The sequence below is a fragment of the Notothenia rossii genome (genome assembly GCF_949606895.1).
Source record: "Notothenia rossii genome assembly, chromosome: 8".
Taxonomy (NCBI): Eukaryota; Metazoa; Chordata; class Actinopteri; order Perciformes; family Nototheniidae; genus Notothenia; species Notothenia rossii.
This window is the reverse complement of record NC_136906.1, coordinates 56,316,337-56,341,529: the sequence shown is the minus strand read 5'-3', so window position 1 is coordinate 56,341,529 and position 25,193 is coordinate 56,316,337. Positions and strand designations below refer to the sequence as shown.

The 25,193-nt window shown below is 42.1% G+C and overlaps 1 protein-coding gene across 5 annotated transcripts in view; it reads left to right on the top strand.

Moving 5' to 3' along the window:
• Positions 1 to 25,193, top strand: part of LOC307015799 (kinesin-like protein KIF26B) — a 34,244-nt gene that overhangs the window by 325 nt on the left and 8,726 nt on the right. For 4 of the 5 annotated variants that reach the window (XM_079644634.1, XM_079644636.1, XM_079644638.1 and 1 more), the window contains exons 2-12: positions 194 to 541; positions 3,299 to 3,763; positions 7,782 to 7,894; positions 7,991 to 8,162; positions 16,390 to 16,599; positions 17,000 to 17,093; positions 19,085 to 19,356; positions 20,161 to 20,338; positions 20,504 to 20,642; positions 20,894 to 21,053; positions 21,229 to 24,364. In XM_079644634.1, coding sequence (XP_079500760.1) covers positions 194 to 541; positions 3,299 to 3,763; positions 7,782 to 7,894; positions 7,991 to 8,162; positions 16,390 to 16,599; positions 17,000 to 17,093; positions 19,085 to 19,356; positions 20,161 to 20,338; positions 20,504 to 20,642; positions 20,894 to 21,053; positions 21,229 to 24,364 — 5,287 coding nt within the window. The remainder of the gene's footprint in view (positions 1 to 193; positions 542 to 3,298; positions 3,764 to 7,781; positions 7,895 to 7,990; positions 8,163 to 16,389; positions 16,600 to 16,999; positions 17,094 to 19,084; positions 19,357 to 20,160; positions 20,339 to 20,503; positions 20,643 to 20,893; positions 21,054 to 21,228; positions 24,365 to 25,193) is intronic. The other variant, XM_079644635.1, reaches the window with a different exon arrangement.

Here is a 25,193-nt window from a genome sequence, read left to right as displayed (position 1 = left end):
CGTTTCATTGGGTACATTATTAGTAAGGATTTGAAAACAGTGCATGGTCTTCATAGAGTTTTATTTAAGAATATTAATGATTGGCTGCAAGAAACAACATTTGGGTGTGGTTACAGTTGTCCACGCATCGATTGACTTGTATTTCCCCTCTGCCAAAGCCCACACATCCTTCTCATGGTGATTTATTTCTCAGAGCTCAGAAGTGCAGCATCACTGTGATCCCGACTGCTTTTCTGCAAGCATTAAACCCCAGGAGCGTCCTCCTCCTGAGGGGGCCGGGAGGTCCAGAGGAGACCGGAATATGTGCCAGAGATCGGACGCTGTCCCGTCTTACAAGTCCCTGACTGGAAGCTTCGGAGACCGCATCAGGAGTACCATGTCCTCCGCGAGTGGGACCCTATGCAGAGGCACTATGTCCGCGTATCCCGGCTTTGGGAGGTCCGATAGGAAAGTTGCGTGCTGTGAGAAGTGCTCCGCGACCCTTGTTGCTCTGAAGAAGCAGGCGCTGAGCCTGGCTGTGCACCATCACTTCTCCAGCAAGGTCAGTAACCGCGATGATGGAGCTGCTCAGGGATGTGGTGGAGCAGAAATGCACTTAAGATCAGTCCGCATACTTTAAGGTTGATAGGGATCTTGATAAGAGTATACAAATAAGTTAAAACGGTTATAAAGTCATGTTTAGGCATAATGCCATCTCATGGAAGGAGTTATCAGCAGGTGGTGTAGGGTAATATTTGAACAAATGAAACGATTTCACTAGATATTTTTTATGCAGTTAATATAATGATAAAGTTATATTTATTGACTTAAAACAAAATGATTCATTTGGTTATATATTTATTTTTACCGCGCCATATTTGAAAAAAAGAGCACCCTTATACAGTAAGAAAAGTAGTCGATCAAATAATACAATAGAAAAATAATATAATATAATTGTATTCAATATATAATTATAATTTTAATACAATATAATAATAAAAAATACAGACATATTTTATTGTGTATTTTACCTTGCACTATTTCATGTCTAAGATTCACATTTTTCCTTTTTTTATATAAAGCTTAAGAGTTTTTCAATTATCAGGGGTCATTTTTATCCATTAAGAATTACATAAATGTTTTAATAAAAAAGTGAACATTTGCTGGTTTTCATGTCTGCTCTAACAGTGAATTGTACATTTTAATGGTTAAGTATTGTTTGGACAAAATGGGCAATATGAATGTTGTAAATTGGGGCCTTAATTAACAGTTTTGTATTTATCTTGAGAAAAAGAAATCCATAATGAAATAATCCAGAGTTTCAGTTTCTGTTTGGCTTTAGCATAGTTGTTCTAAGGCGACCCATATTATGCTAATTTTCAGGTTCATATTTGTATTTTGTGCCTCTACTCTGACATGTCTCCATGCTTTAATGTTGAAAAAGCTCTTTATTTTTCTCATACTGCCTGTGCTGCAGCACGTCTTTTCACCCTCTGTCTGAAACCAGAGCCCAGTCTGCTCTGATTGGTTAGCTGGCCTGCTTTGTTGTGATTGGTTAACCGCTTAAAGATGTACCGCCCCTTAGCCTATCACATGCAATGTGTTGGAGCGCTAACCAATAGAAGCGCGAGTGTTACATGGTGATGTCATTATGTTACGGAAGTAAACAAAGGAGTCCAATGAAGGCGTTTCAGGCAGGGGGTGGGGGGAGTGTGTGGGGGAGAGACTCCCTCTGGAGGGAACACAGGGATTTCAGTCTTCGCAGACCACATGCACACAAACCTTAATTTATACCACACTACAGAAAGCATAATAGGGCCTCTTTAAGTCAGTTAAAAGGTGTTTTAATGTTAATGTTGTGGTCACGTCAGTCCTGCCTCTGAGGAATGCACGCATACACCCATCTGTACATTTGTCACCACTAACATCCATCAAACAGACTCCAATCGACAAAGTAAACCAGTGCCATTCCTGCGTGAGTGCTTCCAAATGGCCATGAATATTTCATCTCGACATCCCTGTGTCCTCTCCACAGTCCTCTCCATTGAGGGAAGACTATTTATTTGTGTCCTCCTAAATGGGATGGGGCACAGCTAGCGTCATGTTTTAGCGAGAGACCACAGGCCATGCATAACACAGGAGGAGGGGGGTGGGAGAGAAGATGGTATCTTGTGGCCATAGACATGGTCATAAGAAATCTGATAAGCCAGCCCAGCTCCTTGCAAGTTTATTGATCGGAGCATGATTTTTCAAAAGCATCCAGGCTCTGTAACGTCATCTTTTTGGATGGGCTCGCTGTCTGGCTAAGATGGAAATAGTTGCCCATCTGGCTACCAGAGTATACAGCCTTATTCATAAATCTGACATCATTTTTATTTGGAAAATGCAACACACTTAAACCTGAAATTGAAATATAATATAATAATATGATATATAATATAATATTACAATATTACATTATTTATTTTTAACATGCACTTTTAATGAATCAGATTCACATTTAGCTTTTAGTTGGTTGATTTCTTCTTTTTATACATAATTAATGTGCATTGTTGGAGGTAGCCTCGTTGCCAACGATTGCTTCTCTATAGTTATCAGGACAGGGAGGGATATATTACCCCTGATATCAAATACATTTCTAATCTTTTGAAGTGTTAGTGACTTTCTTTGCTTACAATCCTTTGGTGGATTATCAATGGCATTGTGTTGGATGGATGGAATCTTTAATTGAATAACAGAATTTTCTAAATCACATTTGTATATGATCTTCCTTATAGAAATAACAACTGTCTATTAAAGTTACACAGCCTCATTATGTTATCAATACACAATTATACGCAGCACTCATTAATGTAAAACAAATCTAATTCATATTGTGTGGTTTTAATTGATTTATAACACAGGAAATATTGTGTTCCTCAGGAAACATCAAATAAAAGCGCATGGTTGCAAGTTGTCCTCAATGAATTGGTGATCAACAGCATAGTTTCAGTAAAAAAAATTAAACTCTAGAGTTTCATTTAAAATATAAACATATATTTTTTTTGCATTCATGAAACTGACTCCTTGATTACTTTGCTCAGTGCTTTGATTGATCATTCTTCCCACGACTCCATCTCCACTTGCCCAGTGAACATTCATGTAATCCTCAGGCCAGAAATCAAATTAGCTTTGCTATTAGGTGTTCAACAGAAGCATTTCCTGAGTCTTTAATCCCATTAGGTTAGTCTAATTTGTTGCAACACAATGAAAGGCTCCCTTCAGGTACTACTTCAAGTAAATGTACAACTATTTCCACTACTCTTTGGTTATTTTGCAGGACTCCAGTGACCTGTCCACGTTTCTTCACGACAACCTTCACGCCCAGAGTCGTTCCTTCAATGAGTCATGGGGCAGAGAGAGGGAGCAGGGCGAGTGTGGGTCCTGCGGTGTGAACCTGAACCAGCTCAAACAGGAGGCGGTCCACTTGGCTCTGAACAGGGGTCAGTCATTGGCTAAGCCTCCCTTTGAACCCAGCTTTAGCACAGGCTCATTGCTGGGACTAAGTGATACAACAAAGCATGGAGACGCTGTGCATCAACCACACAGCCGCCCCCACAGCCCCCACAGCCCCAGGAGCCCCAGGAGCCCCAGGACACCTCAGAGGACCCCTCAAACCCTCAGACGGAGGGGGCCCAAGCCGCCCAACCCCGAAATGGGCCGCTGGGTGGAGGAGCAGCAGCAGCTGGTTGCCTCTAAATCTGCGTCCAGCGCTGATGGTGTCACCATGTACTCTCATCATAAGGTACCCCTTTAAAAGCCTTCTTTACCACTAAATCACACATAACACTTCCCTTAGTGTGCATTCCCCTTTTAATGAGCTATACGGGTAAAGTACTTCTTTACGGGTGCACGTGTCAGCAAAGCAATGATTCATAGTGTCCAATCAGAGCCTATTTAGATCCCATGGCTGAGGACGTTGTTTAAAAGTACTTTTGCTAATGGAATGGAATTGGGTCATGATTTACCCTTGTCATAAAGGCTGGCCAGTCAAAAAGCACTTGTGATCAATAGGGGGATGGTCATATTTGACGGGCGGCTGACTGGTGAAATATGCATTACTGAGATGGAAGCCACATCCAGTTTGAGCCCACCCTCCCCCACGTCCCACATGAAAAGGTTGTAGACCTGTACAAGGTGAGTGAGGGTGTCTCAGATGCTTTGTATGATTAGGTAGTTTGATTTAAGTGGGTTTTTACTCCTGATCCAAACGGACAAAAGGCTAATATAAATCTATCCAACCTTTGATGTACTTATTGAAGATGTCTTCTGACGTGGTTGATTCATAAACATCACGTTAAACATTTAGTAACCCTTCCCAGGAAGAGCAATTGTCCAATCACAGTTTAGCAACCGTAGCTGCAGTACGCACATAATGAGGTGCCGTGCATTGGGCTGTGTGCGAATCTACCATCAATGTTTTATAGGTACTGCACGCCAGACCCAAAGATGGAGCCTATTCTGTCCGTTAAGAATGAATTGCCTTGCACATTATGCAACGCAAACATAACAGTTAGTCCTCATCTTTAACCTTTTTAGTTTAGTTACGTTAAAAATATACCAAAAGCCATACCTAAAAAGCCCAGTTTACATATTTTCCTTAGAAAACATTATGGCTTGATACCGTTTGCTCTATACACTTTAATTATTTAGCTTTATTTCTGTCTACATGGATCATCTACTGTGAAGAACCTTTAAACGTTACCCTCATTATTTTTAGTATTAAAGTAGATTATTCATATTTAAGTAACCTTAACTTGAGTTTTCTTTCTTAAATTAGTCAGCGTGAAAACTTGTTTACATACAGATAATAGTCAACATTTTGCTCCACAAAAAAGACAGTATTCCTTTAAGCCGTTACATGAGTAATGACAATGACAATTCCACTAGTATTTCTGCATGCAGCAGTCAAAATAGGATTTCATATATCAGGGATGCAAACACACGTATGGTGAAAAAAGAGAGAACTATTCGAAGCAGAAAAAAAACAGCGTAATATACCATCTGACAAAGGCCTGCGCTATAATGCTTCAATTAACTGGCTATTCTTTATAATATACTCTGATCAATAGGAGACAGAGATGTTAAGTTATAAATCAAGGGTTTTTATTATTATTTACAGCAGGGGTGGGGAACCTTTTTCCTTTCAATTTTTACAACATCCTCCGAGGGCCATACAAATTATTGAACTGCTTAAAAAAACAAAAATCACAGCCCATTAATTTGGCCTTTCTTTCATGCTGTGCAAAGAAAAAGCAACCTCTTAATCCAGATATCTTGCCATGACTCGCGCATGCACGCACGCACGTGCATGGTTGTGGCAGAAAGATATGGACACAAGATGTGTGCAAATGTATTTAGTATCCTATCCATGTGAACATGATTTAAGTGGGGGGGACCTAACCTCCTCTACTGGGGTCTCGGGAAGATTTTTTTTTAAATATTGAAGTTAAAAGCATCAATCTGGTGCACTTTGAGAGCAACATGAAGAGATCTATGGATACATCTCAACACCCATTTGAAACAGAACTGTAAGCAGATTTTTTTGGGGGGATATTTTACAAATCACTCCCCTTTTAAACTCTATTCTTGTTATTTTTAACAACTTTTTTGTTACTGTCATATTGCATTTTATACCTGTTTTTCATTTAGACTCTAATGTCTCATTAATAATTATAATGATCATATCAAGGTGTGCCTAACCTCACTGAGCTGAGGTTATTTGAGCCTCTCAGGAGAGAGCTCTCTTCCACCTGGTTGTAGAAAAGCTCTTTAAATTCGTTAGCATAGCTAGCTAACCAGATGCTAATAACAACAGATCGCCACTGTGCTTACAACTAAAGAAAGCCACGCAAACACTGCGGTGTGTACGGCTCCTTATGGGTACTGCAATATTTGAAGAGCTGGAGCGGCGTTCCGGTGCTCTCCGTCAGCACTCTAGTCTACACTCCTTTCCGACGAGACGTATACCACGTGAAGACACGTTACGCTCGTGTTGTGTTCAAGGAACCTGCCCTTGGCCAGGAAAAACAGGCACTCGCTTGTTTAATTATTTTGCGGTCTAGATTTCTTCTTCTTTTTTTAAGTGAAAAGTTGTCCGTTAGTCGGACTGACGGACGGACGGACCCCCCCACCCCCAAAACGAAAACTCTTCGGTTCTCCGCGAATTACACAAGTCACCCAAATCAGCGTTAAAAAAGCGGGAGGCGCCGAAAAGCGACTAATTTGCATCACTGATATATAGCAAACTGCCTCAAAAATCATTTGAGACACAGATTCTGAATGCGCTGTATGTCAAAAGAATACTCCTGAAACGCAAAAAAACTTTGACATATCCATATCGGAAAATGCTTTGTTTGAAATAAGCTCTAAAATAAAAAACATCCAAACCAGAATATGCACATGAACCAATTGAAATGTGTTGTGCTCGTCGGCAGTAGGTACATCGAGTTAGCATTAGCTTAATTAACTAACTGATAAATCTGCTTTCTGCCGGCCAAATCTACTGCTTTTGTCTACTTCTGTCTGAAATGAAGCACCTATTGTTATAAAAATACCAATAATTTAAATTGGTAAAGCTTTCCTTCTGTGTAGTGCAGGAACGGGAAGGTTTACAGGCATGGCAACAGTAACTGAAGCTGCAGGATTTCACAAATGGTCAATTAGACGGAATAATCCGTGAGAGCACTACTGTAATTAGGCCGTTGTTCTTAATCGACTTGTCTGATGAAATGTGATGGTAACAATGAAACATTTTACTCAAACTAAACAGTTCTTTGCTTAGCAAGAGAATCAAGCCAGGCAGGTTCACCGTGAGTGCAGATCAATACAGGTTAATGTGGCTAAGAGGAAAGTAAGAAGAAGAGTAAGGAGAGAGGAGACAAAAAGCAGAGCTGAGGAAAATTGCATTGCATGAGAAGAAAGGGAAATGGAGTGTTCAAGATGGGAAGCAGAACAAAAGGACAGAAGAGAAGGTGATGGAGTTCAAGGCGGAGGAGAAGAGAGACTTCAGAGCAGAGAGAAAGAGATAAAAAAAAGGCTATGACAGAAGACATGACTCAACAAGGAGACATGGAAGGGGCGGGGGACCATCTATACATTATTTACATTACATATGGGCGCTTATATTAACTTAGTCTGTCTTTATTCTCCTTCCGGTCTCCTTTCAAACTCCTGCAGTTCTTCCATGGCACTAATTGGCAGTTTATGGTTGGACATTATTTAAATAACGAAACCGAGTTGACATTGTTATGTTGCCCTAAAAAAAAGGCTGAGACACTGATGAGACGTGGAGCTTGAGAGCGGTATATGAGTTATACAAACATGTTGGCTAGCCTATGTGGCCTGCAGCAATGCATGGGGAATATATGTTGCATACATGGCACAGTTATGAATGAGTGCAAAACACACGCCTCGGAGCTACAGCTGTGTAAGTGTTGAACTCGCTTTACATCGAGCTGCCTGACTGAGGGTGTGAGTGTGTGTGTGTCAGAGGCAGTGTTTCCTGCTCCTCTTCAACTCTGAGTCATGCTTCAAACCCAGCCAGCAGTCACTACAGCCATCACACACTATTCCGCACACTCCACATGCAGCTAGCTGGAGCTGTACTATGACTAATGGTGTATGTTTAACCCATTCTCAGCCTCCATGCCCTATTTAGACGCGGCCAACAACCGTCCCCAGAGTAATTCCCAAGATAATAGCCCCTTTTGGGGTGGGTGCAATTACAGATTTTGTTTTTTATAATGAGCTTTCTCCCGCAGCAGGCTGCAGATGATGCTGCACTGGGCTGTGGCGCCGGGACTGTACAGACTAACTCAAAGATATCCAGAGTGGTGACCATCGCCAACACTGCTGCTATGTCCCTTTTAGCAAGGTAAATATTAAAACAGAAAATGTTTTATTGTCTGCAACGTGGCTGTACTCCATCAGTTTCAATGGTATGACATGCCACCTCCCTTCTTCCCTGCAGGGCTGCTGAGAAGCTCAATCTGACAACAAGGAAAAAAGGCCAGGCTTCTGATCAAGCTCCCGCTCATTTTTCCACCTGCTTCATGGAGATAATCCAGAAAAACCCTCCGCCCATCCCCTCCTGCCTGCTCCAAGCTGCCACTAGGACCAAAGACTCACCCGGTGTTGGCAAGGTACCTTTGGGCATCGAATTCCAGTAGATTCACACTAAATGCTGATTTTATCTATTTTTCAGTGAACCACATTTGGTGCTGTTGCTATTTGGTTATCATACCAGCAATTATTCGCAACCGCCCTGATTCTGAAAGAATTGGCAAATGATTACAAGAGGAACCAAATTCAAAGTTATACAAAGCCTTTTGTTCAAATATCAGAAATTGTATTAAGTGATACTTACAAGTCGTTATTTGCAATGCTAACTTTTTGAGACATTTTGAGACATATTTGGGCATTTTGGGAAGTACACTTTTTCCATGTTCTTGCTGAGATGTGAATACGAGGATTGATACCACTCTGATATCTGTATTCTAAGTTTGAAGCTACAGTCAATAGCAATTAGCTTAGCTTTAAAACTGCAAGGAGAAGCAGCATGTAACATGTACAACTTTGACATTGTTGGTTTATAATTTATATAGGTTAAAAACACAAAATGTGTATATTAGTAAAAAAGATAAACAGTGGTTTTGGTTGGTGAATTCTTATGTGAACTTTAGACAGATAAAGGTAAGCTAGTTCCTCCTGCTTCCAGTCTTTATGCTAAGTTATTACCAGTCTCTAGAGTATATTTAGTGTACAGACATTAGAGTGGTATCGACCTTCTCCTCGATCTAGAAGATTTCCCTAAATTGATAAGCTATACCTTTTTACCTTACTGTTCATGTGAAGTCGCTACAGGCTAGGTTAAAGTTATATCAAACCTAAGCATTTATACTGAAAACAGATATTTCACCTAGTTTGGTCTCAATTCTAAATTATGATTTACTAGTTATCTTCAGTCACCCACCTTAACCATTCACCCTCCATCTTTAATCCCTGCTTGAGCAAGCTACGCCCATTAGCTGCTCTCACAAAGATCAGTGAAGCTCGGGTTCAAAGTTCAACACAATTGAACTCTGTGCGGCTCTTTGCAGCACATCACATCCATCAACGCAGGACAACTGCAAGGAAAAAAACACACCACATGCTCAATAATGGAGGCAGCACTTTAGCTGTTTCCTGCCAATAAGTGATGTGCCATGCATTTTCTGTATGCTATGAAGCTGAATTTGATCTATGTTCAATCGTCAAACATGTACACAGCACCGCACACTTAGAAAAATGAAGTCTCCGCATTTAACCCATCATAGTATTAGGAGCATTGGGCAGCCAATTTACAGTGATGTGGTACCAGTCCAAACTCCATTCTTGCTCCGTTCGCCCATGAAAATGTTCAATCACAGTTCACACATACACTACAGTACATTCCATACAGTCGTAATGCACATATAAATGATGCAATGTGTACAGGCTGTTGTTATTCACTTTTCACTCTTACACAAATTATAATATTTTTTATTTAACCAACATAGTACATTTGTTTGTAACTAATATATTGGTAAGAAAGGACTACCTCTTAGGTTGACACAAATACATCACCTTTACTCAGCAGGCAACAAGTACATTATTGACCAAAAGTCAATGGCTACTTACTTTTTCTCGTAGCATACGTACATATACGTAGCATACGTAAAGCTACGGAAAAGTTACGTAACTCACGAAAATTACCAATATTTTTAACCCTATGAAAGTAGCTTTGTTGCCTAAACAAGTTCTGCACTGCGGTGGCTTATACAGCCACACTTGATTGCGTTGGCATTAAAACATCTAAAATAACCTTTCGCAATCATAGGAATCGGAATACGTTCATGTACTATGAGGAGACCGGCAGTGACTGAATGAAAATGCCCTGTTACCTCGGAGGCTTTGTATTTTATATTGCAATGTGTAATACATGGAATAGGTCGGGATTGGTGGTATATCTCTCAAAGTATATAATAACTTGCTCGCACACAACCGCCACCCTGGAAGTGTTTTTACCAGCCTGGCTGCAGAGTAAAGAGATCACGTCAATTTGGAGGAGATCCTATATCAGGCCTTCCTTATGATACACTGTAATACGGTGCTAATGTCTCCATCTTGTTCTCCCCCTCCCTCTACTCACCTCCTCTGGGAGAAACTGGGGGGATCAATATGGCTGCCTCCCTTTGTCTCAGATTGATGGACTCTTGGGTTTAGTCTAGAGTTACAGACAAGGCTCAGATAGACCAACCGCCAGCCACACCTGCACAAGCACTTAGCCCTGTACAGTATGCTTCTGCGTGCAATAATAAATATGTGTGTGAGAGCGGAGGATGATTTTCTCCACTTTTAAATTGGTGTCTTGAATAATTTAACCCTCATAAATAGAGTTTGACACATGTTCAATAGGGTTAGGGAGCCACTTCTTGCATAAGGTATTACAATTATGATTGGAGAAGGGGAAAAAAAATGTCACAGACACTGGGAACTTATCATGTGGCAGATGGAATCAATCATTCAATGATGTCATGGTGGTGCTATGCAGTCCTGGACAATTTCAAGAAAACTACATTTGACTGGATTACAAGGCGATTCACAATCTTGCAGACCTGGACCCTGATTAAGAATAATTTCATAATTGGTTTAGAAACCTTAACAGAGCCTATTGTCTTTTGTAAGGTTAATGCTACCTTGTCTTCCAGCAGAATACAGCTCATGAGTCCTGTTAATTGGCTGTCAAAGTCAAGACCTAACTTAAGACCTTATAGCATCCTTATCCGAAGGCTTCATGGAAAGAACTGCATTAAGGAATTAATGTCATGACATGAGGAAATATAGCAGGAGGTATGCATAGCCATGCAGCTGTAAGTGCATGTATGGTTGCTGCCCTAACTGGATCAACTGGATGTCCTCTGCAGCCTAAATAAATATATGTATTTGTTTTTCAACATCAGTTGATTGATATAATAATAATAATAATGCATTTTATTTATATAGCGCTTTTCAAAACTCAAAGACGCTTTACAATATGAGGGAGGGTAGACAAACAAGGACAGGCAAACAAGTAAGTATAGTAAAATAAATAAAAAGGCTGTCAAGAGGAAGTTGATTGAGAGGAGGGGGGCTTATGGGTAGACAGAGTTGAAAAGATGTGTTTTGAGGCGGGACTGAAAGACTGTGAGGGACTCAGACTCACAGAGATCTTGGGGGAGGGAATTCCAGAGCCTAGGAGCTGCCACTGAGAAGGCTCTGTCCCCAAAGCTGCAGAGTGTGGATGTGGGAATGGATAGGAGTCCGGCTGCGGTGGATCTGAGGGACCGTGGGGGTTGATAAGGAGTGAGAAGGTTTGTGAGATAAGGGGGGGCCAAATGGTGGAGTGCTTTGTAGGTGAGGACCATAATTTTGTAATTGATGCGATGGGAGACAGGAAGCCAGTGGAGCTCTTTGAGGACTGGGCTGATGTGATGCCATGATTTGGTATGCGTGAGGAGACGTGCAGCTGCATTTTGAACCCGTTGGAGTCTGTTGAGGGAAGTAGTGCTGATGCCGTAAAGAAGTGAGTTGCAGTAGTCAAGGCGGGAGGAAATGAAGGCATGGATTAGTCGTTCGGCTGCGGGGCGGGTGAGAGACGGTAGGATTTTTGCAATATTGCGGAGGTGGAAAAAAATGGGGCTTTGACTGTTTGGCGGATGTGAGGTTCGAGGGAGAGGGTGGGGGTCAAAGATTACGCCAAGGTTGCGTGCCTGATTGGAGGGGGAAACAATGGTGCCATCGATGGTGAGTGTTATGTTAGTGACCTTGCTGAGGGTGGATTTGGAGCCAATTAGGAGGAGTTCTGTTTTGTTGCTGTTCAGTTTGAGGAGGTTATGTTGCATCCAAGTTTGAATAGCTGTTGAAGGATTATTTGAATTATTTGATGGATTAAAGTAACGTGTTATGGCAGGAAAGTTAAATCTGGTATATTCATTTTAATGTCACCTTATATATATTCATGTGTGTTAAATTTGAAGGGACAAAGTATCTTTTCCCTCCCCCAATATATTGAGGTGAAGTCCTTGTGTTTTGAGAAGAGATGGGAGCATGGGACACCCTTATTTGGAGATAGTGCCGAAACTCTGGAATGTTTCCCTCGTAAAAGATGGGTGTGCGCTACACAATCTTGTAGCAGATGTGTGTGTGTTTTCATTGCAGTAAAATATATGTGCTACAGGATTACTGGTCAACTATACCTCTGTTCTTATTCTTTCATGTGTGGGTACTAAATGGCTACAAACATTGTGGAGAAATTAGCTTAAACATCTTTCATTACTCTATATGAAATGGAAGCAGTTTTTTATGACAGGGACGAGAGAGTTGGGGGAGGGAACACATTCCGAAGAGTTTCAGCATGTCAATTATCAGGGGAATCGACTTGTTTTCAATAGATGTGTGTGGTTGGTTACTTTGTATTAATAATAACAGTATGTGTAAAGGAAGCTGGAAATATACAATGTGAAACCTTTTATTTGAAGTAAAGATGTGAACAATAGCTCAAACAAATGGAAGGGCCATAGGTAGGCCTGTGTGAAGTTTGACTATTTGAAAAGCATCTCTAATACTGCTTAAGAGCATAGGTAATGTGTTCCTCGTTGTTATTGATATGAAAGTAATTAACATGTATTACGTATATTTAGCCAACTATAACAACTATATCTTAAAACATACTTTTAACTTGTGTGTGGCAGCCTGAGGCGGGAAGATGGACACAGGGACAAAGGGCCATAAAGGGGATGTGTGTGTGCTGGCTACAAGATGTGAAATAAGATAGGGAAACTTGTTGTTGAGAAGTAGTTCGTACCAGACACCAAAAGGTGTCTGGTCTTCGTCAAACTGAATGAGACTTTTTGTTTCCGGGTTTCTTCTGCTGTGTCGCACTGATTGGGTGCGACAGGCCATGTGTTGGTCTCTGCCAATAAGATGACCTCTGGGGGAAAGCAGGCACACACCTCCTCCTGTGTTTTAGTATGAAAGCCTGTGTTTTCCTTTGGTTCGCGCTCTTGTTTTTCACCGGCCGTTCCTGAGACCTGTCTCACACGGTGGTAGAACCTGAGCCCGGAGTACTCTGCAGAGAGCTTCGTGATTTCTTTGTATTTGTATTTTGTATCGTTACTGTTTATCATTAAAGCAAGATTATTGTTTAACTTGTATTCTGGTGTTTCTTAATCCCTTCCTTTTCACGAATTCACCCAGCTTATCAAACGACACGCGGAGACGAGGTTGGTTTTCAACATCCTCCAAATCTCCAACACTGTCAGACAGGAATCGATGTGGGTAAGGGGTGGGTTATGGAGGGATTTGGTGCTGAGGTAGATCTGAGGGTCATCAGCATAGCAGTGGAAGTCCAGGTTGAAGTGGCGGAGTATCTGACCGAGGGGCAGGATGTAAATGATGAAGAGGAGGGGTCCAAGTACTGACCCTTGAGGAACGCCTTGGGTGACTGAAGCTGTGGCAGAGGAGTGGTTGGGGAGGGAGATGAAGTGGGATCGTTCAGTGAGGTAGGACTGGAGCCATCTGAGTGCAATACCTTCAATACCAATGTCCCTGAGTCGGGTGAGCAGGATGTTGTGGCTCACGGTATCGAAGGCTGCACTCAGGTCGAGGAGGATGAGAATATTGAGGGAACCAGTGTCAGCAGAGGTGAGGAGGTCATTGAGGACTTTGACGAGTGCAGTTTCTGTACTGTGGTGAGGACGAAATCCAGACTGAAGGGGTTCATAAAGCTGGTTGGTTTGGAGATGGCAGTGAATTTGTTTGGCTACAATGCGTTCAAGAGTTTTTGAGAGGAATGGTAGGTTGGAGATGGGGCGGTAATTAGTGAGGGAGGAGGGATCAAGACCAGGTTTTTTGAGGATTGGAGTAACGGCAGCAGTTTTGAAGGCAGAGGGGACGGTTCCATGGGACAGCGAGGAGTTGAAAAGGTTAGCAAGATAGGGGCAGAGGACGGGGAGGCAGGACTTCAGGAGAGGAGTGGGTAGAGGGTCAAGGGAGCAGGTTGTGGGATTTGATGAACCGATCAGATGGAGTATTTCAAGTGGGGTGACGAGGTTGAACTGGGAAAGGCGGCGCTGGGGAGGAGGAGTCAGGAGGTCAAGGGAGATGGGGGGAGAAATGGTAGCGGTGGAGGTTGGGGGAGATGCTTGTATATCAGATGGAGCTGAGAAGGAGTGGTTAATGGCGTTAATTTTGTCTGCGAAAAACTGGAGGAATGAGCTGCAAGTAGCGGAAGTAGAAGTAGGGAGGTTATCAGCACGAGGTTTGAAGAGCTTGTTAACTGTGGAGAAGAGGGTCCTGGAGTTACGGGAGGGGTCAATGAAGATGTTGGAGAGGTAGGCAGATTTAGCGGCAATAAGAGCATCTCTGTATGCATTGAGGTGGAGTTTGTAGCTTATGTAATGGACTGTGAGGGATGATTTATTTGAAAGACGTTCAAGTTGGCGGCCTCGCTGCTTCATTTTACGCAGTGCGGGTGTGAACCAGGGTGATGAGGTCTTGAAAGTAACAGTTTTATTTTTGAGGGGGGCGAAAGTGTTGAGGGAGGTGAGTAGGGTGGAGTTGAGGTGGTTGAGAAGATCATCAGGTGAGCTGAGGGTTGCGTCCAGGGGGAGATTAGACGATAGCAGTTCAGAGAGATGGTTATGGTCAATGGAGTGTAGATTACGGAAGGTGATGTTTCTGGGTGGGCAGGGGTTTCGGGTGGGGGAGGCAATGGTGAATTGTATGAGTTTGTGGTCGGAGAGGGGAAATGGGCAAGGGTGGAGGTCAATCACTGGGAGGTTGGTAGAGCAGACGAGATCAAGAATGTGTCCTTTGTCATGGGTGGGGAAGGTGACATGTTGGGTGATAGAGAAATTGTCCAGTAGGGTTGTGAATTTGGATGCCAGCTTGCAGGTGGGTGAGTCAATGTGAATGTTGAGGTCACCAAGTAGTAACAGACGTAAAAGGAAAGATTGTCAGATTTGTGAAATGGTACAAATGTCATTGAAGTGATGTCAGTTGAAAACATTCACAATAGTAAAATACCCCACAGTCAGCTTACCTCCTCAATGCAAAAGAGCTAATCCTTTCTGACATGTACAACTTTGTTCTGCCAAGGCTTCCATGTTCCAGGTTACTTGCAACCTACGCTGCATATAATATTATCTTTGGCCTCCCACGGCTGAGCAGCAGTAGCTCAGAGCTGAAGTATGACATTAACATCCCTCTCTCACAGCTACATTTGATTTTAGGTTTAGTTAAAACCCCTGATTTGGATTAAAGGAATATCAAATCATAACTGCGACTGCAACAGATAACTTTAATATTTGTGGCATACATATAGTCTGTGAATATATTTTAGAGTTATGAGAACACTTTATACGTGTTTTCTGGATTTTAAGATGCAAAAACTCCATGATGACCAAAACAGAATGAATTTAATATGAAGATATTTTTTAACCTTTCTGTTTTGAAACTCATCATTTTTTAATAAGTTTGCTGCTGGTTTCATTCTCGAAAGTAAAGAGTGACATGCACAATCTTAGCTGAACCATTCTGTTTTCTAAAATCCCTTACATACATGTTGCTATAGCAGCAGCAGAGCACCGACTCACTCCTTTCATTTAATAAATAATGGAATTTTCTTTTTAAGGTGTCTCAGAGTAGTTTAAAATGTAAAGCCCTTCCCCATAGGCTATATATATGTATACAGTTTGTATACAAGGGTAAGTGAAAAAGTTGTGTTCACTCAACCCTTTGTAAAAAGGCATTTAATCTTTCAGCCTGCATGCTCCATAGCTAACTCAGAAATAGCTGAGTGCACTAGTGTAGCTAGTAACAAGAAAGCATAGTTCGACTGGACAATTTCAACACATTTTTCTTCACATAATACTCTTATTCTGGTGTAATGCCTTTGTTCCATCATCTAAATATGCTGAAATATTCCTTTGGGCTAAAAGCCAAAACACATGCTCTGCCTGCAACAAACAATAGCACGTGGCTAAGTATTATTAGCCAATTAGCTAACCCTGATCAAGATGTTACCCTAACCCTAATCACTCCTACTGCTCATGCCAAACTAAGAAACCCAACTAATTATGGCAACCAGTAATAACCAATCAACCAGCCAAGCCAAGTAGGATGTGTCATGACTTTGTGTTGCTATCATTCTGCAAAGGCTTATAATAAGCCAAATTTCATAGCATTAATCGATTATTGTTGATATATTCTTACAAAAACGAAGTGGTAGAGCAACACATTTAGATATTTAGACATTCAACCGGAGTATACTGTGATGTTCAACATGCTTCGATCTCCTGTGGTGTACAGGTCAAAGTTGTGCTGAGGGTGAGCCCAACGCTGTCAGAGAGCCAAGGCCGACCACCTGTTCTCTGGATTGACCCGTCCAAAAAAAGAGTCGCCATAATGGAACCAGTGAGCAAAAGCCAGCTACACGTTTCAATGACACTTGGCAGAGATGGCAACAATCTTCTGAAGACCTTCAACTTTGAGGCAGCATATCCTCAAGAGTCAAGCCAGGTTTGTTTTCTCATCCTTATTACTAATTAAAATCGGCTATCTATTTAGGCTTCAAAATATTGATTTATATTGACAGATAATGTGATAGTATGCCATTTGCCTGCCGCATTCTGTGTTTTAGGTTTACATTTTCTCCTCTGTACAATACACCACGGTTGGTTTGCTCCCTTTGTCTAATGACCTGAAAACTGATAGGGCCTCGATAGCCACCACTATTACACAGTCCATCAATTAAATTCAACCTTCTCCAAGCCCTACTGTATACTGTAATACAGTATTTGAGCCCAAGGGAATCTACAGAATCAGTATGCATCTTAGTTATTTCGTTTCATTGGATGTTCTATTTCAGTGCGGGAAATGAATCATAAGATGCTTGCTGTTCTTTGTTCTCTGTTACTAGGCCGAGGTCTGTGCGGGCGCCTTGGCTGATGTCATCCGCTGTGTGCTCAGCGGCAGCGATGGATGTGTTCTGGGTTTGGGATGTGCTGATGTGGGTGAGTAATTGGTCACTGTGAGAGGGCATGGGTTAAAATCTTATGATGAGAGTGGGACGCTTTTATCTGTTCTAAGGGGCCGTACTTCCCATCCACCCCTCCTCCATCGTCTCCGTCCCATTCCTCCTATCATTCACTCTTTCCTTATCACTTAAATTCCTTGTCTCCATTAACTCTATCTGTCCTCTTATCAATCTTGATTCACCTGTCCGGCTTTCTTGGTCTTAGCTAATTTTTCTACACTAGTGACAGAAAACTGTAGTCATTTATCTTTTCACCTGTTCTATTGTAAATAAAAGCCCATTCATCTATTATACAACAACACATGCTTTTTTGAAAGCTTCCCATTTTGCCTTATAGACATTTTGCTTTACAAAAATACACAAATATTTAGTTTTGCTGAAGCGCTGAGCTCAGTGGGGACTGTAAAATGAATGTACTGTAATATGTTGCTATTAGAGAGATGGAACCCTGCACTTAGCATTGGTGAAGGGGTTTAATAGATTTGTGGCAAGCGTAACACACACACACACACACACACACACACACACACACACACACACACACACACACACACACACACACACACACGCACGCACGCACGCACGCACGCACGCACACACACACACACACACACGCACACACACGCACACACACACACACACAGGGTAAGGACGGGGTCTCCTTGGAGCTGCTTTTTCACATGAAGCCACTCTCCGTAAATCTGATTGAATTAGTTGGCCAATACAAACTACATGTGGCCCTCAGCCAAGGGAATATCAATCTCCTCCACAGCATACTATTCTCTCTGAATAAGGGCAGGGAGCTTAGACTTTAATTGGAAAAGCCAATTCTCTTATCCTTATTCAATTAGAGTTTGAATAAGACAAGAGATGTCCATACAGGCTCATAACTCAAAGCTAATGTGGGGCAAAAGTGCACTTGGAGATAGAGTATGGCATAATTCTGAATCAAATCTGAAAGTGTTTTTGGGTGTGTTTCTGTACATTTGATCCATATTTATAAGTGCATTTTTGAGAGCTTATTTATGTTTCTTCATTTGTGAGTTTCATTTTCACAGGCAACTTTAGCATGTATTTGCTTTGGACTGTATAGCTGTGGACTAGTGGGCAAGTGCATCCATAGTTCTAAATATGTGTAACCATGTACTTATCTAGAAAGTATTCGTAGTGTGGGTAATATGTTCTCATACCGAATTTTCATGCGCTTCTCTCCTTGCCATACAACCTTTGGACTGTGACACATAATCTTGCCAGCCGCTTCTTTTGTTTTTGATAAGTTCACCAGGTTTCAGCCAGTGATATGCAATTCAACCTGAAATAAATTGTTAGCTAATATTACTCACCCAAGTTGCCCTCTCTGAAAAACTGAAACTGGTGGTGATGTTAGCTAAATGCTAAGATGCTAACATCTCCATGAGCAGCTAACAAGCTTACAGTGACAATGCTAAAACACTAATATTTAGTAGGTGTGTTATCAATTTTCTCCATCTTAGTTTAGCATCTTGACTACTGCAGCGTAGTATGTCACTCGTTACATTTGACAAAAATACATGTTGACTAGTTGACGTTTCTAGATGGAAAGGTCACATTTTTTTAAATGGGGGGGGGGGGGGGGGCTATGTTTATCTATAGAACATTTCATGGCAATTTATTCAATATTTAATATGGATATAATCAAAGATATAGATATTTCACTCTAAACCCGAAGAAAAAAACCCACATGGTGCGAGAAGAGAAGTGATGAGAGTTTTTAGGACTAGAGATATTTAGGTCTAAACCAAAATAGTGGCCTTTCTGGCAGATTTGGGGTATCATATTTGAACAAGAAAAGCTGTTGTTCTTAAAGTATATAATGTATGCGTTGATGGGGTGCTCATGTGTTTGAAGGTTAGCATTTGTATGTGTACATTGTGCTTGTGTGTCTGTATATTGCATGCATTCATATGTTTGCTCTGCTGTCTGCCTCAGGTTCCTGGTCCAGCATGGTGGGGAATGGTGAGAGCATTGAGAAGCTTGGGGTTATTCCCTGTGCCATCTCCTGGCTCTACAGCGCCATAGAGCGGCGTAGGGAGAAGACCTGGACCGACCTGACTGTATCTGTGTCTGCTATTGAGCTCTGCTGCGGAGAGGAGGACACACTAAGGGATCTGCTAGGGGAGGTCGTCCCCTCACAAGGCAGTGTCCACAACAGCCCAAAAGCCCATGTTAAACTCCAAGAGGACCCTATCTATGGGATCCAGGTAGAAGTAGAACATGTTTTTTATTAAGAAATAGGGGCTTGTTAAAATAGCTGCTTCTTCTGCTTTGTCTCTCTGAACAAGCACAAAGGGGTCCTTTGACCTAAATCGTTGGTGTACTCAACCTTAAAACCAAAATAAAGTTGAAAAAAAACAGTTATTGTTATTGGTGTGATAATGTACAGTCTAAGAGCAATCTTTGGAAACAATTAAAAGGTTGTCCCAAATCTGGAAACCAGTAAGCCGAGGCCGTGTTCTTTGATGCTGACATTTTATTGTCTCTGCTTTAGTGGCAATGGTTCGAAGGCTCAATAATTCCCGCACAAACAAGTGTTATTTCACAGTTGTTTTAACAGCTGTGAACAAGAAAATGAGCCAATATTAATAGGTTGCTTTTATTGTCCACAAATCAAATTAAGTAGGAGGTGTAGGTCATATTATACATACTGTAGAGAGGACTCCTCTAAGTAGATTTTAAGCTTTGACTACATGGATTAGAGTTAATGATTATTTAAGTAGTCAATTTGGGCAATGGTCTCCACTGTGAGAAGAAAATATATTCGTATTTAGTAAAGCCTAATAGATTGCATAACAAATGACGTCTGATGCATTATGGTTGAGTAGCTGTTTCCACCCTCATAATGCTGTTTGCCAATTGCAAGCCATCACCTCTAGCGTAGGGGGGTATTATATCTAATTATTAATTGACTGCTAAGAAAATGAATTCTACTGCATACATGGATTTTCTTTATTGAGCAGTTTATGAGAAGATTCCACATCAGATTGTATCCTCTATTCTCTCTATAGCTTCGTAACCACAACCGGGTGAAGGCCCCCACTGCTGAGCGGGCTGCTTCCCTCCTGGATGCTGCCATTGCAGCACGTCGCCACAATGACTTCATAACGTACCTGTCCCACAGCTCCATAATGTTCTTCACTCTCCACATCCATCCCCCACGTACAGAAAGCAGCACCATTGGCAAAGGTTGTTATGAATTATTTAATTACTAGGGGAACTTGTCTCTGGTGAATTTTTTGTATCGCTATTATCATGTTTAACAGTAAAGCCTAGATTTAATGCAGTTTAATATATATCTTATAATTCATGTTTGAAGCTTTTTGAATAATCTCTCTACTCTACCATCCTCAGGTTCTCGTGGCCCCACTAAGTTGACCATGATAGATGTGTGTAGTGGCATAAGGGGCATGAGCAAGAATAAACCTCCATATTCGGAACTTGGCCCTATTGTCTTGTCTCTACTAAGTGGACATAAAACCAACCCCAGCAAGTAAGAACGTCAAATTATTATTGCTGTAAACACGTTGGTAGAATAAACTGCCTTGCTGAAGTTGAGCTTTTGGTGTTCTTATTTTGTTAATCAGCTTTTTGCCTGTTAACCGATTTTATACTGGCCAAATACTTGTGCTACAATATCAAATACAGCAGAGTTAGAAAATGTACATATTTTCTGCTTAGGAGTTTTAAATGAAAGATTCATCCATTTAGTAACATCTGGACATTTGCACTGTTTCTGCATAGGGCCACTAAGTTGACTATGCTCCTTCAAGAGGCATTGGGCCGTGTAAATTGCCACACCACAGTGATCGCTCAGGTGGATGATTCACTGACACACCTTCAAGAGACCCTGTCCACAATTCAGCTGGCTTCTCGCATCCGCAAGACGCAAAAGAGAACGAAGGTACTGTACATTTTCTGTAAGGTTTACCATTTTACCAGCTTTTTATGGCTCAAACTGTTGGAGATCTTTTTGTAAAGGATGTTTTTTCCAATGCACGCCAATGCTTTGTTTATTGATTTATGTTTTGCATAGTCCTGTTCTCGAACTAACTCCGCAATCCATCTTTCTCCAACAGCAGTCCACTTCTTGTTCTCATAGCGGGAGGAGTTTGACTAAAGAAAAGAGAGGCACTACGTCTTTGTCCCTGCGGGCGTTCCATTCCACCGAAGAGGTAGATGTGGACTCCCCTCCTTTCCGTTTGCGTGGTGATCCGGACGAGCTCTCCAGTAGTGACCAGTCCTGCGACACAGTCATCCAAATAGACTCAGAGGGCTTGGTCCATTCCAGAGCACCCTTAAGACTGGCACAACCTGAGTTTGTGCCCATCATACCCTCTTTGCATCCTAACAAGGCTGACATGGATGATCCAGAGTTCACTGCTCTGCTCCAGGAACTTCTGAGAATTCCTCAGCTGCAAGTTGAGAAGAAGAATGAGGAAACTGTTCAAGTGGGTATTGAGGTGAAGAAGCCAGTAGGGGACTGTTTCAAATGTGATACATTTGCTGAACTTCAAGAGCGCTTGGGCTGTATTGACGGACGTGAGGCAACAATGGATTTGCTAAAGTCTTCCTCAAAAGGCCCTTCTGCCAACAATGTCCCAGCTAAATCACAACCGCAGAAAGAAACAGGGAAACAAACTGACACAAAATCATTATTGCCAACACAGACATTGATGAATCAGGGGTTTGCCTGCTGTCAGACCTCTGCTGGAGAAAAGCAACCAGATGGTGCTTTCCCAGGAGACAGTTTCCAAAGAGAGGATTCAGGCCTGTATGACTGTGAAGAGTGCAGTGGAACCAGTTCCAGCGAGGAACTGCTGAATCAAACTCTCAGTCTTAACATGACCTCTCAATCTGAGCTGCCTAAAACTGGAAAGTCAGATGACAAGCGCTCTTGTCAGGACTTAAATAAGGATGCTCAGGGAATGGTGGGCAGTTCCTCTGTACTTCAGCAGACAAGTAAACATGAGAGTCCTAAAGCTTCTGATTATTTCAAGCCAGGCAAAAGGACCTCACCAGTTGGCAAAAGTTCCCCTTTATCCCCTCCCTCCTCCTACTCTTCTTCACTCTCCTTGGCAACAAGTGTTATAATTGGTGATGCCTTGCCTAAACGCCCTGCAGAAGACGTTAAAGAAATGAAGGCCACCATCACAGTAACTGTTCAACAGCCGCTGGACCTAACGGGTCAAGATGAACTTGTCTTCTCTATGGTGGAGGAGGTGACCATTAGTGGAGCATTGGACAGAGGGAGGACAGGTGGAAACATTATTTGTATCAGAGACACCGCCCGATCACAACCACATGAGCAAAGCTCTCAACCAATCAGGATAATCAGCAATGTCACTGAGGAAACTCTACCTATAGGTTGCTCTAATACAAACAAAATCTCTGTGTCTCAATCTGTACCTGCAGAGGCTAGCACTGAGATGGCCCAGTATCACTTCAGAAAGGAAAAGAGGGTTTTGCCTTCATTTATAAATCCCATTCTGATTGATAAAGACATGGATTGTGGATTGCATGGTGCGAGACAAAAAGAAAGTCCACATTTTACAGGAGCCAAGCCACATTCTGACCTCAGAGGAAATAATGGCAAATGTCGAGAAGATGGGAAGGCTCTTGAGAAGAGGAGTGGGGCTTTTGCTTCTGATACACATGCCAAAAGGTCTGAGAAAGTATGCGACTCACATTTGAGCCAAAGTCCTTTTGACCTAATGTGCTTGGAAGATTCAGCTTTCTGCGATGAAACAGCTGAAAACAAAATGTGTGGAAAGAGACCAAGGCATTCAGACAAAATACACCCCATAGACAGGGACCATATTTACTCCACTAACACTCCAAAGGGCTCAGAGGGGGGAGAAATCGGTTCCAGTCGTGTTGAGAATGCCCCTAAGAGAATTGGTGTTCCACCTGGTTGCCAGGAAACCGCCTCTGCCTCCTTTAAAACAGGTAGTTTGCCTAGAGGCTGGCAAAATGCCATCCACCAGGACAGTTACTATGGTTTTCACATGGCAGACAACCACAGAGACCCAAGGGGGGTGACATCATCCACCCCTTGTAGCCCAAGAGTAACTCTGGAGAGGAGGCAGGGCAGACAGCACTCCCCAGCGAACCACAGCACTTATCTCTGCTCTCCTCGGAAATATGGAGCAGAGTACAAACAACATGCAAGTAGAGCTCCCACGAAGAGTGTTGAATCTTTGTTCGAGACCTCAAATCTAAAAATGAAACATGATAACATGGGTTGGAGGCCAAAGTCACCCACTGAAGACAGTAGCAGGCTGTTTAGTGCCAAACTGGAGCAGCTGGCCACAAGGACTAATTCCCTTGAAAGAATCCCAAGAGACTTCCCAACTCTGGAAAGAAGCAGTCGTAACAGCTCCATGAGCTCTAAGGGGAGCTCTAAGGGAAGTGTTGAAGGGGCTCAAAATGGAGGTTATAAAGGAAATAATGAGTCGGATTGTGCTCTGCCAACGGCTAGCAGGAGCCCCAGGAAGAATCCTCGGACTGACCATAGTCATTATTTCTTTCCTTCTGAAAAGCCTGCATCTCAATCTGCTAGACATACCCATTCCAAACTCTCTGCTGTGGGGAAACTGAAGATGTCCAGCCCAAAAGTCCGTCGACAGTCCGCCCCAAGCACCAAGAACCTCAGTCTCCCACATAAAGGCCTGCAGGCGTCCATCAACCGCAGCGCCAGCCTTTCTCCAGACAGTAAAACTGTTAGTTTTGAGCGGTCTTCCTCCTTTGTCTCCTCTCCCCCTCCAATGTATTTTCACTCACTAAGTCGCACTCCAAGCCAGAGCTCCACATGCTCGTCCACAAAATCTGCCATCCAGGGATACGTCAATGGCCGGATCTCAGACTTCTTTAAAGGAAGGGCCCCCAGCCCCACTTTAGGAGGACTGGACCAACTGACCGCACTTCCCTCGCCATACTGCCAGGTGACTGCTCCCCGCACGCCAGATCACATGAGTGGGCACGCGAGCGACACCACCAGTGTGTTGAGTGGAGATTTGCCACCAGCTATGGGGAAGACGTCCCTGAATTTTTCTAACAGGAACAGTATGGTGAGCAGTGGATATGGCAGCATGCTGAGGGACAGTGAAGCCACAGGCAGCAATATGTCAAACAGAGATTCTGTCAGCAACAGGAGCAGCTCGCTCCTCAGTGTGGCTCGAAGCAGCCGAGCATCTCGGAGGAGAGGCAACACAGGTAAAACATCTGGAATAGATGGCCTTAAATGAACTGAACAGGATGACTTTCTCTTCTGGAAAGATCAGAACTTCATCCAAGTGTCGAGTCTCGTCATATGTTGTTGGTCTTACATGGTAGTTTTGCATGAGTGGTCTCAAAATGACCATTTTAGATTGATTTTTATATTATCATGCTCTTAATGCAACCACTTAGTTCTATTTATTTCAGTAAAGGAAGATAACTGACTGTAGATATTTGAATGTATGTTTTTACTTGTGTCAATTGTTTATTACTGTTTCATTGTATTGATGTTTGAAGATTGCAATGTCCCAATGCTGCATTGGCACATTCAAACCCATTCAATTAAATGCAATACTAAAACTGACCTTATGGATCTTATGGATATCTTAATCCAGCTCAGTAAAGGGTTTTGCATAAACCCACCTTACCATTTTGTTCACTAAACATGATGTAGTGCACACTTTTCAAACCAATAGCCTCACTATTTTCATAAATGTTCATTCCACATCAACTTGTTTTTATAATAACACATAACATATTAATGTGACATTAATTGGAGATGACAGACATCTGTAGAATGCACTCATTAAGAGCCAAATCATGTAGGAGGTCACATTATTAATATATGAACCAGCGACGGCACTTACTGGCAGCACAAGTGCAGAGAATGAAGAGTGTTTGTCTGGTAAAGTAAATCATAAAGGTATGTGTGTATACTAACACTATTGTAATTATACACTGAAGAAATGTATAATACAATTCGGGCATATGATATTAAATTTCTTAAACACATTTTACTGCTTATCGGGTTATCAATTTTGGTCTG